The 17,329-nt window shown below is 39.6% G+C and overlaps 1 protein-coding gene and 1 pseudogene across 5 annotated transcripts in view; one reads left to right on the top strand and one right to left on the bottom strand.

Moving 5' to 3' along the window:
- Positions 1–17,329, top strand: part of Snap23 (synaptosome associated protein 23) — a 40,210-nt gene that overhangs the window by 12,666 nt on the left and 10,215 nt on the right. For 2 of the 5 annotated variants that reach the window (XM_087911277.1, XM_087911276.1), the window contains exons 2-6: positions 11,987–12,054; positions 12,156–12,224; positions 12,853–12,894; positions 14,320–14,368; positions 14,976–15,093. In XM_087911277.1, coding sequence (XP_087767403.1) covers positions 12,168–12,224; positions 12,853–12,894; positions 14,320–14,368; positions 14,976–15,093 — 266 coding nt within the window. In that variant the 5' untranslated portion in view covers positions 11,987–12,054; positions 12,156–12,167. Of the gene's footprint in view, positions 1–11,986; positions 12,055–12,150; positions 12,225–12,852; positions 12,895–14,319; positions 14,369–14,975; positions 15,094–16,651; positions 16,685–17,329 lie in introns of all 5 variants that reach the window. The other 3 variants (XM_087911275.1, XM_048460108.3, XM_048460101.3) reach the window with 2 other exon arrangements.
- Positions 13,158–14,192, bottom strand: LOC125416918 (omega-amidase NIT2 pseudogene; annotated as a pseudogene).

Genomic DNA, 17,329 nt, shown 5'->3' with positions numbered 1-17,329 from the left:
CCTCAAACTCACAGAGAGCCGCCTGCCTCTAGTTCCCTGAGTGCTGGGATTAAAGGCATGCCCTTATACTGCCTGGCTGTGTTGTTTATTACTTGTGAAGACAGAAGAAAGAGAAAAAGCCATTTAAGGGAAATCTTATGTTTTTAGATTTATAAAGAAATATGTTGTTTTGTCAACTACTTCAACCTTTGTAATAATATTAGGACCCACTAGTTGTATATTTAAAAATAGCAAAAAAAAAAAGTTATCCAAATTTTAAATGGTGTTTGTTGGCATAGACTAGCATGGGAAATAGAGAAAACCAGACATTCAAAGTCACCCACAAATACTGTTTTAGGACAGTGCCTATATATGAGACCTCAAACAAACAAACAAAAACAAGAAAGGTTGGGGGGGCAGGCACATGCCAATGAGTGTCCTAAGGCCTTTTTTTTTTTTTTTTTTTTTTTTGTAAGACAGTCTTTCTACATACTTCTGGCTAACCTGAAACTCACTAATCATAGAGATCCACCTGCTTCTGCCTCCCAAGTGCTGGAATTACAGGCATGTGCTGCTGCCATGCCTGGCTATGCTAAGGATTTTGAAGGATCACCCACTTATGTTTGTTTTGAGAATCATCCTTTGTAGCCCAGGTCCTCCTGCTTCTGTGTACAGAAAATACATTTTTGTGCTGTCCCAGCTGCTTGCATTTCCTTTACTTCTTCACCAAAAATCAGCAAAGTAAGTTATTGTCTCTACTTTACAATGAGGAAACTGAGTCTTGTTTGTTTACTCTATCTGTTTATGTTTATGTGTTTGTTTATGTGTGTGCGTGTGTACACGTGAAGGTTTATGTGTGAGTGTGTATACATGAAGGTTAAAGAACAACAACCTCTTCTGGCATCTGAGAGCTCCTGCACGCATTGGTCACATAAACTCATATATACACATTACAAAAATAACCTTTGAAAGAATCCCAAGTAGACACGCCTGCTTCCTGACATCAGCACACCTAGTGTACAAGGCCTTTGTTCCTTCCTGATCCTTAGCCCTCTGCTTACAGAAGGGGGAAGTGTTAAGCAGAACTTGAGTTCATGGTAAGGGCGTGTTTCCAGATGACCTCACTGTCACCTGACTCATCCACTTTCCAACTACAGCTCATGATTTTTAGAAGGCCGGGTTCCTAGTCTTGTGTTTTTGAAACAAGTCGGCTATAGATTCAAGCCTCTCTTTGAATCCATTTGAGATTTTTGTTTTGTTTAGCAAGGTATTAAATATTGACTTGTCGTTGACAAGAATTAACAGTAGGAATAGAATTACAAAATTGTGTGTTGAGAGATCTGGGCTTCCTTACCCCACAGTATTTCTGTGTCTGTACTACATTGTCTGAAAACCTGATGAGGTGCTGTTTGCGGGGACTAGTGATTATTGTGTGGTGCTTTTTTTGTTTCTTGTCCCTCTGTTGGCCACTAAGGAGTTAACTCACTGGAACCTTGGGTGACTTTAGAGCATGTTGTTTGGGAAGAACAGGTTTTGACTAGGGCTCTAGGAAGTGGCAGAGAAGCCGGAATCTACCAGACAAGAGTAGAACAAGGAAAGGTATACAAACATCTGGAGGTGGCAGGATACAAAATAACTCCCTTACTTCTCTCTTCCTTCATACTGTCTCATGACTGGCTGTGTTGTCTAGTCTCTTCAAACTCCTAATCTTCCTCTTTCAAGTTCCTGAGTTCTGAGTTTGAGTGTGTACCACCACACTTTGCCCAGAGAGATATGATAGCTTGGTATATATATTTATGATAAAACTAAAGGTTCCTAAACAATTAGCAAATTAATAAAGCCTGCAATTTTATGTTAATATCTAATGAATGAATAGTTGCTAATTTAAGAAAGGCCTTTATATCTTTTTTTTAAAATTAATTTTGTTTGGGTGTTTTGCCTGCATGTATATCTGTACACCATGTGTGTGCCTGGTGCTGGAGGTCAGGAGAGGACCTAAGACCCCCTAGAACTAGAGTTACAGTTAGATGTATGCCACCATGTGTATGCCCGAACCTGAACTCAGCCAATGCTCTTAACCACTGAGCCATCTGTCCAGCATCAGTATATCTTATTCATATATATTAGTGTGTGAACCATGGGTATAGAAAATATGAAGTTAGATTGTAAATTCTGATGCCTATAAAAATTATTTTATTTTGTATGTTTGTATGTCTACATGCATACATATGTGACACAGTGCACATGTGGAAGTTCAGAGAATAACTTGGAGACATCACTTTCTCCTCCTGTGTAGGTATAGGGGTGGCACTCAGGTCCTTAGATTCGGATGAACACCTTTACCCTGTGAGCCATCTCACTGCCCTCAAATATGCTATTTAAATGAACTTTTAAGGCTTAAAGTCTTAGTTAAATGCATGTGGTACATTTAACTGCATACACAGTCACACATAAAACTTTAGGGACTGGGAATTGTGGCACATTTGCCTAGCGTATTTGGAGCCTTAAATTCAATTCCCAATACACAAAAGATGAAAAAGTGTATGATTATTGCACTAAAGGGAATTGGGCATATGAAGTAAACACTCTGCTACTGAGCCACACCCTCAGCCCCAGCAGAGGAAATCTGCCGGTGACCAACTGGCCATTTAATTTCATATCACACACTTGCAGTAGTGGATTTTGGGGTGTGGTCTTAGTGCTGCTACTATGTGCAACTCTTTTCTTAAGAGCTGCATTGCTTTGAGAGTGCACCCTTTGTCTCTACTTGTTTGTTCATTCATTAGTTATTTTCCAAGAATGTACTGGCAGATTCTGTTAGGTGTTAGACCTAGAACAACGAGCAAAGCATGTTCCCTTCGAAAGTGTAGCCTAGTAATATATTTTTGGTTAATTTGATTCTCTGTTTATCAGTATAGTTCACAGCAGGCTTCCTGACCTCAACTCTTTTAACATTTGTGCCTGATCATTCTTTGTTGATCAGTTTTCAGAGTGAGTGTTAGGCATTTCAGTAGCTTCTCTGCTCTTCTGCCTGCTGACATCTCCCACCTGAATATAATCAGAAGTTTCCAAAGGCTAAACTTGGTGGCCCACACCTCTAATCCCAGCACTCGGGAGGTAGAGGCAGGAGGATAAAATGTTCAAAGTATTTCTCAGTTACATAGCAGGGTTGAAGCCAGCTTGAGTTACATGAGACATTTTCTCAAAAACAAGAATGAAGATGTTTCAAGACAGTAAATCTGGAATGTGAGCCAGGTGTTACCTGTATTATAGACAAAGAACTTTCATAATTGGCTTTCAGAAACGTAATGTAGAGCTATGAGGTGGTCTTAGTGGGTTCAAGTGATCGCTATGCTGAGGCGTTAGTCTAATTAATCTTTTTTTGTGTTTTTTTGTGTGTTTGTTTTGTTTTTTTTTTGTTTTTGTTTTTCAAGGCAGGGTTTCTCTGTAGCTTTGGAGCCTTGTCCTAGAACTAGCTCTCCTAGGCCTCAACCTCACAAAGATCCACCTGTCTTCTACCTCCCGAGTGCCAGGATTAAAGGTGTGCACCACCACAACCCAACTAGTCTAATTACTCTCAATCAGTAAAAACCAGGAGTTATATATCAGACTAAAAACTTGGAAGGTCAGAGAAGCAGAGGAGGCTGAGGAACTGTCTACACCCCACCTTACCACTTCCTGTCCCACCTCCTGAGTGCTGGAATTAAAGGCGCTTGCCACTGCTGCCCAGCTTCTGGCTCCCGCCCTATGATCTTCAGGCAAGGCTTATGTGTCAGAACACAAACAAAATATCACACAATACCATGCAACCATAAGAACATGAGTTCAGATGCCCAAGTGTAATCCCAGCACTCATGGCTAAATGGGAGGTGGAGACAGGAAAATCCCTGGACCCAGCAGCCTGGTATATGTAGCAGAGAACAAAAAGAGACCCTGTCTCAAACATAATGGAAGGTGAAGACTGATACCTGAGACTCTCTTCTAATACATGAACAATGTAATATCTGTGCCATGACATAATATGTGCTCAGAATCATACATACACAGGCATATATTAATTTATACATGTATATACATACAAAATGTAATATAAAGCTAGAAAATGCAGTAAAGAAAACCTGTATCTGTCCCATGATGCTTCCACCTTACATGGGTTCCAGCATCAAACTCGGGCCACTGGGCGTGCATGGCGAGCACCTTTACCTATTAAAGCCATCTCAGTGCCCGCAGGTGCTTATGCTTGCATCGCAAGTGCTTTTACTCACTGAGTGATCTCACTGGCCTAGAAACTCATTCTGATATTCTCTCAAAGTTTTTATTTCATTGATGCCTTGCTTTTTAAGCCAAGAACCACTTTCCCATTGGAAAGAGTACTTCACCTGGTTCTCGAGATGTAGCTTGGTGTGTAGAGTGCTTACCCTAGCATTCCTGAAGCCCTGTTTTCCCAGCACTCAAGATGTGCAGAACTGAAGGGTCAGAGGTTCAAGGTAATCCTCTTTGACCTTGTACATAGCAAGATCAAGCCCACTTAGGATATAGAACTGCTTGACTAAAAAAAAAAAAAAAAAGTATTTCTCCTGTGTTTTAGGTTTATTTCTTGTACAAATAGCATTAAATATCTGTAGCATTAATAATAAAAACTCAGAGACAGATATTAGGGTTCGAGCTGAAGATCAGAAAAGCAAAGCAAAGCCGGACATGGGTGGCACATACCTTTAATCCCAGCACTTGGGAGGCAGAGGCAGGTGGATCTCTGTGACTTCGGGGCCAGCCTGGTCTACAAGAGCTAGTTCCAGGACAGACAGGCTCCAAAGCTACAGAGAAACCCTGTCTTGAATAAAAAAATGGCAAAACAACCAAGCCTCTAGGCTGCATGACTGTAGACTGAGCCCTGAGCCTGTCTCCTCCCGTGTTACATTCCCCTTTAGTGCTGGGATTAAAGACATGTAACTCCCTAGGACTGGGAGTAAAGATGTGAGCTGGCACCACCACCTGGATCTGTTTCTGCATTGATCTTGTGTAGAGCAGGTGGCCTTGAGCTCACATAGATCCACCTGCCTTTGTCTCTCAAATCCTGGGATTAAAGGTGTTTAATACCACTACCTGGTCTCTAGTGGCTTAATTTTACCCTCTGATCTTCAGGCAAACTTTATTTGTATCACTGTATTTCCCCTTTTTGTCTAAAATTAAGAAAAGGAAGACTGTTAACTAACTATCTAGTCTTCAACTCCCTCAGAGGCCCGGGAAGGAAATAATACTGAGTAAACAGTAAGTGTGAGAAATTACAGAAACAGCTCACTACCTGGACAGTCACCCAAAGTTCCTCTGCAACATTGGGGCTTCGGCTTAGGCCTAGACTAACTGACAGACTTTTTCTGTGAAGCAGGGTTTTTGAAGGACTATCTCACCTTGCAAGGCTTGGCAGTTACTCTCTTGTTTTCTGCTTGTCCTTTTAGGGCAACATACTGACAGTAGTTGAGGCAAGGGCACCTTTTTGCCCAGTGGTTTATTTTTGGCACAAAGATAGCAAACTCCATGTGGAGTTTCTTTGATGTCCACCATCTTCTCTGAAGTAGATAGGTGCTACCAGGAGCAGACATGTCTCATTGCCATTTTTATTTTTTTTTATTTATTTATTTTATTTATTTATTTATTTGTTTATTATTTATTATGTCTGCAGGCCAGAAGAGGGCACCAGACTCCATTACAGATGGTTGTGAGCCACCATGTGGTTGCTGGGAATTGAACTCAGGACCTTTGGAAGAGCAGGCAATACTCTTAACCTCTGAGCCATCTCTCCAGCCCCCATCATTGCCATTTTTTTTTTAAAAAAAACCAATGTTATTAAAAGATTATTCTGTAGATATCTGAAGTGTTTGAAGATAACCTATTTAAACGGTATCTCTGTTTGGCCTTGAAAACATAGAGCTAATGTAACTACAAGTTCGATTGTAATAGGTAACTAATTAGTAACCTGCATTTCCATATTAACTTAAGCAGTTGGTAATAATACCTTTCAAGGACTAGAAATTTGTCTTACATTGTTAAATGAGCAGTATAGGTACAATAGTTTGAACAAGATTAGAAACATAAAAAGAGATTAGAAACATATGTACAATCTTTTTTAACAAAATTAATCTCATATTTGTATCAATATACAAAATTTGCAATAGACAAAAGTCCAATCCAATGTAAACATTTAAAAATAGTAGTTGCTTTTCTAAAAGTAGATTCAATAATCTACCCTTTTATCTTATCATATCTATATCCTTTTTTTTCCAAGACAAGAACCTTGAATCTAATCTCCTTTGTTTAGCTTTTTTCCTGATCATTATCAATAACAACTTGTAACCAGTTCCCCTAAACAATAACATTCATAACCCATTAACTGACCAAAAACCACCCACCTCACTGCTTGGGAATGTGGACATCATATTCTTAAATTTACTTACTGCTGTCTGGGGTCAATGGTATCTTTAAGGGATCCTAAAAAGAAAAATTTGGATTAATCCCTGGGGGAGGTAGTTGTATCCTTTGTTGTCCAGTCTCTGCATAATAGGAAAGTACAGGGCTTGTTTCAAGTCCTGACTAGAGTAGTCTGTTAGACTGTATCATCTCAGCTAGCTACATTGAAATTGTTCTGAGAAGTTTGTAGTTCAAAAGCTGATCAGTTGTTAGTTTTTTAGGTTACTTTAGATTAAAAGATTATAATGTTTGATGAGCTATAATCTCTTCTAATTAAGAGGTGTCTCTTATTTAAATCAAATCTTTATCAATTTTGATGGCATGCATAACTTTTTTTCCCCTGTGGAAAATAAAGCAAAATCCCTCACCCAATGTAACACTTGTCCTGGTTTCCATTCATGATGTCAGTACATCTTTTAAAGTATATCAACTGATTTAACTCTGTAGGTTTTTTTCTATTATCGATTGTCTCTCCACAGCTGTTGTTCCTTTCTCATTAGCATTTAAAAAATTCTAAAGTATTATGCAATCTATTTTGGGGGCATTTATCATCCTTTTGTTTATTTAACATATCCTTTTTTTAACATTTATTTATTTGTTAGTATACAACATTCTGCCTCCATGTATGCCTGCATGCCAGAAGAGGGCACCAGAGCTCATTACAAATGGTTGTGAACCGCCATGTGGTTGCTGGGAATTGAACTCAGGACCTCTGGAAGAGCAGTGAATGCTCTTAACCACTGAGCCATCTCTCCAGCCCCTTAACATATCCTTTAGAGTTTGATTTGATATTTCTATGATTGCCTGTCCTATAGGATTATGTGGTATACCTGTAATATGATTTATATTATAATAAGCAAAATATTGTTTCATTTTCTTAGAGACATAATGGAGCATTGTCTGTCTTTATTTGTACAGGTATACCCATGATGGCCATAACTTCTAGCAAATTACCCAGTCAGCCTTTTCCAAACGCAAAGCAGTTGCCCATTGAAAGCCTGAATAGGTATCAATGGTGTGGTGTACATATTTTAGTTTCCTAAATTCTCCAAAATGGAACACACCCAACTGCCAGATTTAATTCCTTTGAGTACCCTTTGGGTTACTTCCTGCAGGTAGTGGTGTCAGAGTGTGTAAAGAACAAGTAGGACATTTCCTTATACTTTCCTTGGCTTTTTGCTACATGATGGAAAAGTTTATTTTTTTTTGTTTTTTGTTTTTTAAAAAAACCTTTGCAATTGACATGATGTTTTGATGACATTCTGAGACCTTCAGCACATTTCCAATCAATACTTGATCAATTTCTGCATTACCTGTTCTAGGGTACCTGGCAGACTCAGGGAATCAGATGTGTGTTAGATACATGTGATGATGCCTATTCCTGATTATGTCTTGTAACTGAATAAATAATGAAGTCAATTCTGTATCATCTGGTATAAATTCAGCAGTTTCAATATACAAAACAATTCTTTCTGCGTATTGTGAATCGGTAACTATGTTGAGAGGTTCTTTAAAATCCCTTAGTACCCTGAGACTAGCATATAATTCTGACTTTGGACAGAATCATAAGGGCTTTATTCCACTTTACTAAAATGTTCTGATTGTAACCTTCCTTTCCTGATTTATGTAGACGTTCCAATTAGATGTGTGTCCTGTACAATGTGAGGAAGGATTCAGTTCTCTTTACAAGTTGAATTCTCTTGCTTTTGGGATAGTTGTTGTCAATGTCTCCCCGCTCCCCCCAAATACTACAAGCTCTTTGTCAGGGTTCACTTTCTTCCCATAATTTGTCAATTTCATCATTATTAAAAGGTACTATAATTTCTGCTGGGTCATCTATTCCTGCTAATTGACAAAGTCTCAATTTTCCTTTTAGAATTAACTCAGAGACCTTTTCCTCATAAGTTTTTAATTTTCTACTCAGTTTATGTGGTAAAAAGATCCATTCTAAGATAATATTTTTCCTCTATATTAAAATTCTTGTAGAGGAATGTTTTGAGGGTAACATGGCCAGAATGCAGTTAAGATTCGGATCCACACAATCCACATGTGCCTTCTGTAATCTCTCTCTCCAATCAAAGTTATCTCCTCTTCAGCTGATAATTCCCTGGGACTGTTTAAGTCCTTGTCACCATCTAAGGTCTTGTTTAAATTAACCAGGTCATCAGGACCTACCCCAATAATGTGCCATAGATGGAAAATGTCTCCTAGAAATTTTTGGAAGTCATTAAGAGTCTGCAATTGATCTCTCCTAATTTGTATCTTGTGGTCTAATTTTTTTGCAAACCTGTTTTGTAGCCTAAAAAATTAATAGAATCTCCTCTTTGTATTTTTCAGAAGCAATTTGTAATCCACAACAAGGCAAAACTTTCTTCAAGAATTCTTTTTAAAGTATCTACATTTGAATCAGATAACAAAATGTCGTCCATCTTTCCAATGGCTGACTTATAAAATATGGCACAGGGTGTGACTATTTAACTAACATTCCTTGTGAGAGAATCTTCCATTGATATCTTTTGGCAGGCTGAGAATTATAAGTAGGCACTGTGAAAGCAAACTTTTCTGTTTTTTTTTTTCTTGTAAAGGTATAGTGAAGAAACAATCATTTAAATCAGTAACTGTAAGAGGCCATCCTTTAGGCAATAGACAAGGCAAAGAATACCAGACTGTAGAGAGCCCATTGGCTGAATCACCTTATTAACAACTCTTAGATCTGTTACCATTCTCCATTTTCCAGATTTCTTTTTAACAAGTACAGGAGAGTTTCAAGGTCTGCTTGATTCTTCAATATGCTGAGCATCTAATTGCTCTTGTACCAGTTGTTCTAAAGCCTGCATTTTCTCTATTATTACAGGCCATTGATTAACTCATAGAGGGTTGTCTGTCAACCTTTTTGAAGGTAGGGGTGTTAGTGCCTTTAAAATATCAGCAGCTGTTGTGCCCTGTTCTTGCACAGCCTGAATGGTTGGTGACTGTTCTTTATAAAACCTAATATTTTCCCAAGAAACATATGTTAATTTATAGTTTGTTTCTAAGATTGGGAGAATGTTAATCTGAGTATCCATTACTGTAACAAATCATGTCCCCACAAATTCGTTGCTATGTTAGCCACATGTGGTTTTAACATTCCTCTCTGTCTTTCAGGTCTTATACATTTGACCCATCTCACACTCTACTTTACCTGAGATAAAGTTCCAATCCCTAAAACTGAACATTTGCATCCTGAAGAGGCCAATTTCATCAAGATTCTGATGAAATTATTGTTATATCCGCATCTGTGTCTACAAGACCTTTAATGATGTCATTTATTTGTATTTTTAATTTTGGTCTTTCTTCATTTATAGAATTTTGCCAAAATACTCGCTTTATGGTTTATTCTGAATATTTTAGTTCTCTCTTCTATAGCTGTTTTATTACCTAGAGCAGTAAGGTTTCTTACAACAGGCATTAGGTTTTTCAGTTGCTCTGGGAAGGAGTTTTCCTCAACAATGGCAGGAAACAGCTGAACTGTTTTGGCATAGGGGTCTGTGAGAGACCCCTCAAGGAGTTCCCTATGGCAAAGGCTTGCCACGAATATTCTTTCTTGACCTATATTCATTAGTCCAATGCCTGCCTTTGCCATACCCTCCACATAACCCAGAAGGGAGGGGCATTCTGAATGGATTATTCTTAGAAAAAACATTGTTTCTGGGAATGTCCTGTCTACAGCGCCTTTTAAGGTGACTTTGTTTTGCCACAAATACAATATTTGACATTTTGATTTGTCCTCAAACGTCTAGAAATCACCTATCCATGCATCAACATGTTCATGAGATTCAATATTAATTGTATCTGAGATCCATTCCTCCAAAGCTGATACCTTGCCTTTAATGGCCAAACTATCCTTTTGCATAGAGAATTGGCATTTCAAAAGCCAGAGATACAATTATTATTTGTCTAGCTTCTGAATTAGGTATCATTCTATTTACTGCTGAAGTCAATCTTTGTAAGGATTTCATAAAGACTTTTTTGGGGGCATAACTTTAGTTAATGATTCAATTTTCTTTCCTATTTCTCCAATTCTGTCCCAAGCATTCAAAGCTCTTGTGTGGCATAAATCCAAGGTGTGGTCATTACATACCACTGGCCTTTCTATAGTAGCATAGTCTCCAAGAATTTGATCTTGGGAGATTTCTCTAACTCTATCTTTATTCCATCGTTCAATAGTCTTAGCCTCTTCTCTGAACCAGGTACTGCATTGTAATGGTGAACAAGGCTCTAAAACACCTTTAACCAAATCTATCCAGTTGTTAGGGATAATTCTATTACAAACTGACCACAAGTTTAACATTTGCTTCACAAAAGGTGAATGTATGCAATATGAGACTATTGCCTTCTTAAATCTCCTTAAATGTAACATTGGCACAGGAGTCCAGTTTGCTGTAACAGAGTCTCTGCCACTTGGCAATTCCTGTAAGGTTACTGGAAATATTAAGGTTGGTTTTCTGAAAACCTTAGGCTGTTCCTCTCTGTTCTTGTAATGCAAACTGAAATTTGCTCTCCGTTAAATTCTTCTGTCTGGGTTTAAATATCTCTGTGATCTGTTTTATTAGGTTTTTCTAAGGCCTGTATCTTAATACTCAGATTAACCAACTTTTTAATGATAAGACAAAAATGATAAAGCTGATGATGTTTACAATGATGTTACATAAATCCCATCTAAATTAGATATCTTCTCATATAATTGTTCCATTTTCAGACTGTCTAGCATCTTATCATACAGAGATCCAAATCTCTCCATTATAATGGGTTTTTTCCCCCATTTTTTAATGTGGGGAAAAAAAACCTCTTTGTTTTAACTAATTCCTCCCTTTAAGAATTTCCTATTGTATTACCAAGTCTACTGACGATGTTGATGAAGATGTGAGGCTTATCGCTGCTGCACAGAACAGTAGAAGCCTGACTGGATTTCAGGGCAGCAGCTTGAGAAGGGTGTCAGGGAGATCCTGCAACCCATGGAGGGGACACCGACACTGTTTGAAAAACACACATGACATTGTTCAGAAAAAGCACATGTGTTGGGGAGCCGCCTGAAGGCTAAAACAGAAAAATCTCCAACTGAGTCAGAGGTTGAGGGAAAAAAAAGAAAGCCCAGCTGGGTGTGGCTGGAGCCCCCTGTGTAGCTCCACTGGAAGCCCCACGTGCAACTCCAGCCTGTGCCAGCGGTTTTTATGTGAATTCATTCTCCAGACATTGGTCGCCAAATGTAGTACAAATGGTAAAAACTCAGAGACAGATATTGGGGTTCAAGCTGAAGATTGGAAAAGCAAAACAAACAGCCACTAGAAAAGTCTCACCTCTACCAAGGCTGGGCGACTGCAGACTGAGCCCTGAGTCTCTGTCTCCTCCTGTCTTATATTTTCCTTTAGAGCTGGGATTAAAGGGGTGTGACTACATTGTCTGGCCTCTAGTGGCTTAGTTTTGCCCTCTGATCTTCAGGCAAGCTTTATTTAATTTAGACATAAATAAAATGTCTCTATAAATATTTATTTTTTTCTCTTAGCCTGAATTCCTGGCTCTGTGGTATAGGTGAGCAGGTAATGAAATCGTCCCTTTTATCCTACTTGCCTGGTAAGTACCTAAATCCCATAAATATATTATTTTTTGCTCAAACTTTTCTGTATCCTTATTCTTTGAGAGTATCCATATTTCTGTTTCTTTGTCCAGTATAGTTTTGATCCATCATGGATAATCTGTCATCAGAAGAAATTCAGCTAAGGGCTCACCAGGTTACTGATGAGGTGAGTGATTTTTTTTTTAATTTTTTTGTACATTTTAATTAACTTAGTTTCCAGTTCTCTCTCTCTCTCTCTCTCTCTCTCTCTCTCTCTCTCTCTCTCTCTCTCTCTCTCCTTGTGTGTTTGTGTGTGTGAGAGATGCATGTGAAGGTTAAAAGTCAACTTCCAAGGGTCATTCTCGTTCTCTCCTTCCTTCATGTGGACTCCATGTTTGGTATGAGCACTTCTACCCCCTGAAACATTTTGCAGCCCCTGTTTTCATTTCTCAGAAAAGTGAGAGTGGCTTTTTAGAGATCACTTTTGCTTCTTCTTGGTACCTCTAAAATGGTTAGTATTTAACAGTTACTTACAATCCTGGAAGGAATTCTGAACTTTAATGATTCCTTCAAATCTGTATAATAACATATTTCTGCCTACCTGTGTGAAATTGCATTGATTCCACCATCTGAAGTCTATTCAGGAGTGCCTCATAGGAAGAAGATGAAAGCAGAGTGAGCTCCTTTTTTGCTTTCTTGTAAGGAAGGGGATGTGCTGACAAGTTTTAACAACTAAGTAGCATCATAAATATAGCCTGTGATCAATTTGTTTTCTTATATTTTTTGGAATGCTATAACTTTGTATTTCTTCCTAGTCTTTGGAAAGTACGAGGAGAATCCTGGGTTTAGCCATCGAGGTAAGAAATGTTCAATGTTCACATATAGAAATGTATAAACCAGAAGTTGCTAAAGACTGTCCAATGATGCACTGATAAACCATTTCTTTTCTTTTTCTTTTGAAAATATTAGAATATGGGCAGGGAAGATAAATTTATAATAGACTTATGACTTAATTACTTTAGGGGTTAATATGTGTTGCTGTGAGACAGCTGCTTCTGTTTGTAATACTAGTTCCTGAGAACTTGGTTCCTGATATGATCTTTTTTTTTTTTTTACCAAACAGATTTAAAGAAAATTTTTAATTCAGTGAGGGGGTTCTGATACATATCAGTGGAAGAATTAACATGTGTAAGACTGGGATCAATTCCCAGCACTGTCCAAAAAAGAGATTTAGTAAAGTTGATCGTCATATAGTATATATGAGTATAGAGACATGTCAGACACAAACTTCTGGGCTTCTTTGCCTCCACTGCATAAAGGTCTGCTCTTTTCTGTTTTGAAATGGGGATTTGCTACCGAACTTCAGCCAGCCTCTTCAGGTCTATGTCTGAGTACAGGATCATTTTCTCAGTGCCAGCTTTGGTCAGGACCTGTCCCCAAGGATCCACAACAGTGCTGTGTCCCCAGGCCACATACGAGGCTTTGTCATCCCGGGCAGGAGAGGCTGTAGCCACGTACCCCTGATTATCAACAGCCCGGGCTCGCTGGAGTAACTCCCAGTGGGCTGGTCCAGTGGTCAAATTGAATGCTCCAGGATACACCAAGAGCTGACAGCCTCTCTGTGCATAGATTTGTGCCAGCTCTGCAAAGCAGATGCCCAGGACCACTCTGCAGTAAGGAGTATCAAATGTGGAGAGACCATCACCAGGACTCAATGTTTTAGATTCTTGAAATGTAATTTTCCAAGGAACATCGATGTCAAACAGATGGATCTTTCTGTGCTTTACCAATAAACTCCCATCAGGCCCAAACACAACACAGGTGTTAAACAGCTTCCCAGCATCCTCTTCAGGGATGGAGCCTCCAATGAGATAAATGCTATTCTCCTTGGCTGCTTCGGCAAGCTTCTGGGTGGACTCGCCAGGAATCTTCTCCGCGTATTCAGGAAAGTAGTTTGTTCCATACGGAGAATTAAAGCACTCCGGCAGGGAGACTACTTTGGCACCTTGCTTTGCTGCCTCCCGTACTAGGCTACAAGCCTGGGAAACGTTGTCTGATTTAATGGAAGAAACATAAAGCTGGATGAGGGCCAATCGGAAAGTAGCCATAGCTCTTCTTTGGAGCACCAAGAGCGACTGGAAGGCGACCAGTCGATCAATCCCTGGGCCAAATGTGGGAGGCGGGGCCCTGATATGATCTTTTTGTCATTTGTCAGGACTTGCAAGCTTTACTGTTATTTTGCATTGTTTTCTTGTACTTTCATCTTCCTCTCCCCCTTTTAGTCTCAGGATGCGGGAATCAAGACTATCACTATGCTGGATGAGCAAGGAGGTGAGTTGAAGTCATTGAAGAAACTCTTCAGTTTGACTTACATTGCAAAAGTCCCTATGAAATCAACCACTTAAAAATTCAACCTTCTCTTTATAAGATAAGAGTACTATGCTTCTTCATTTTCTTCTTATTTAAATTCTGATATCATGGTCGTTGGGATTGGGATGAGAGGCAGCAGCGCCCAGCTGTATACAAGTCAGTCAGACAAGCACGGCTCACTGTGTGCCACTTGCACATTAACATGGTATTCTTCGGTCATTCTCAGATAGCGAGTTCTGAAAGAGGGCTATATTCTGGTGAGTTTAGAAACATCCAGTTCTGTTGGCCTTAGTTAATTCCACCTGGCTTTCATTAAGGTTATGACTAAATTCTAGAAATGCTGGGAATCTGGTCTGGTTGCAAGAGTGGTTTCTGACCAACCCTCACATGCTGCTAGTGAACAGATCTTTCTACAGTGAGTTCCAGGATCCTCTCGATCAGTGGTGTTTTTCTGGTACTGATATTTACTGGCAGGTGATTGGTAGAGTGGAGGTTGCAGCTTACTGCTGGGTAACAATAGCATTTCACTGGACATCTGTGAATGTAACACACCACAACTTATTCTTAGAACAACTAAATCGCATAGAAGAAGGCATGGACCAAATAAATAAAGACATGAGAGAGGCAGAGAAGACTTTAACAGAACTCAACAAGTGCTGTGGCCTTTGCGTCTGCCCTTGTAATAGGTAAGTTGTTATAAATCAAGACCTTTTAAAACTAAATCAGTACATGAGGAAATCCATGCCTACTCCCTACCCAGAAATAAAGTCAGAAGTATAACTAGGTAATGGGGTCTAAATTAGCAACTTTGTTAAAAAACAAACTGAAGGCCAGGTGGTGGTGATGCACACCTTTAATCCCAGCACTTGGATTTAATCCCAGGCAGAGGCAGGCGGATCTCTGTGAGTTCAAGGCCAGCCTGGCCTACAGAGCTAGTTCCAGGACAGGTTCCAAAGCTACAGGGAAACCCTGCTTGAAAAACAAACAAACAAACAACAAAAAAACCCAACAAATTCTAAATGCCAATATAGTGTGATTCAAACTCTTTTTTTTTAAAAATATTTCTTTATTATGTAGACAATATTCTGTCTGTGTGTATGTCTGCAGGCCAGAAGAGGGCGCCAAACCTCATTACAGATGGTTGTGAGCCACCATGTTGTTGCCGGGAATTGAACTCAGGGCCTTTGGAAGAGCAGGCAATGCTCTTAACCACTGAGCCATCTCTCCAGCCCCCTCAAACTCTTAACTATGTTTTACAAACTTTTGTTCCTTTCTCCTTTGTTCCATGTAATGAAGGAGGAGAAAGTAGGTAAATTTCCTTGAACAAAGAGGAAGGCTCCTCTTTAGTCTAGAACAGGATTGACTCTAAGTTGTAGGTTAATAAACAAAATAGCAATGAATTCTAAGAGTCAAGGATGAGAGAACACAAGTGGTATTGGTGTGTCCCTGCCTGTGTAAAAAGCTTTCCTTGGACGTGGGAGAGAAGGTACAACGTGGCCCTGAAATAGGCTTTGCCCTCCAACGATGGCAGATTCTTTCTCGGTGGGCGGAGAGGAAGCGTTCCTTAACAGATGGGCTCAAGGACTGCTGTGGCAGTCTCTGTGAAGAGAGAGCAGAGCTCAGTTCAAAGATGTCTACGGGAGCCCTCTTCTCCCTTGTCTTTACACCATTGACACCTCGGCTGCCATCGTGTCGCTTGTCCTTGGCCATCTCCATTTCTTCCACTGTCTAGATCTTTCTGACCTTACCTGCCAGTCAGCTGTAACATGAGACCCTCAGACTCACACAGCGTCCTAGGCCTCCTTGTTCTGTGAGTCACAGATTCATTGTAGCTATGCTCCTAGACCAGTATGTAACAACGTGGATTCATATATTCTCCTCTTCCTTCTTCCCCACTCTCTCTCCTTTCCTTTCCTCCCTATTTCCCCCTCCTTTTCCCTCATTCACAAATCTATAATGCTCTGGAAGACAAGAGTCATACATATTTTTTTGCTTATTTTGTTCCATGGTGGTGGGATTAATAACTGCTGCTATTGTCTTAGTATATTTGTGATCACACTCAGGGCTTGGCACATGGCAGGCGGGCATCCCCAAAGGAAGATTGAGGAAACTTGAGTGCTACAACCAGTACTTTCTGCTCATAATAGCTTTAGGGGTTTACTGAGGAATGTTATCCTTTGGACATGCTCAGAAAAGATGGAGTATGCAATGGCTTAAATTGTTTTCTTGTTTCTTTTTATCTAGATTCTCAGATGGTGGTTGTTTTTTTGAAACCAGGCAGGCATTTGAATGCATCGAGTGTAAAGCTCTAAATCCGCTCCTGTTCTGTTTGACTGACATTCGCTGTTGTCTGCTTCTCATTCTTTCACTTAATCTCTTCCTCTCTTGCTTACTAAAAATGAAGATCTAACATCAAAAGACGGGCTCAGTAACTGATCAAAGGGAGCTTTAAGATGCGGTCTTGAGGTGCAGACTGAGCTGCTAACCTGCTGTCTAAAGGTGATGCTCCAAATAGCTTTTCTATGCATGCGCATGGGTTTTGTGAGTGATGGAAGCTGTCTCAAAAGCTGTGCCGTGGTGTGTTGTGTGAAGTGCATGTGTTCTTGCCATTAGACTGCAGATGGACATGTCAAGGATCCTCATCTGTTTTAACTCCCGTAGACGAATGTACCAAAAGCTAAGATAAAACATTAGTATCAGCAAACTAAAAGCACTCCTGACATTTCCTAAGCTTTAAATGGTTGACCTTTCCAATCTGAGGCTACAGTGTAGTTCTTTTATAGGTGGGGAGCTCAGGCTGGCTGCATCTCTCTGTTTGGTCTCACACACTCTGGTGCCTGGGGATTGCTTCTATTAAAGTATTGCTTCTCTGCATTTTAATTTGCCATGATTTAGGCCACTATCAAATCAAGAAATTAGTTG

Source organism: Myodes glareolus, chromosome 10 (genome assembly GCF_982192425.1).
Source record: "Myodes glareolus chromosome 10, mMyoGla1.1, whole genome shotgun sequence".
Taxonomy (NCBI): domain Eukaryota; kingdom Metazoa; phylum Chordata; class Mammalia; order Rodentia; family Cricetidae; genus Myodes; species Myodes glareolus.
The sequence above is the reverse complement of the archived record's forward strand: the minus strand, read 5'-3'. Positions and strand labels throughout refer to the sequence as shown.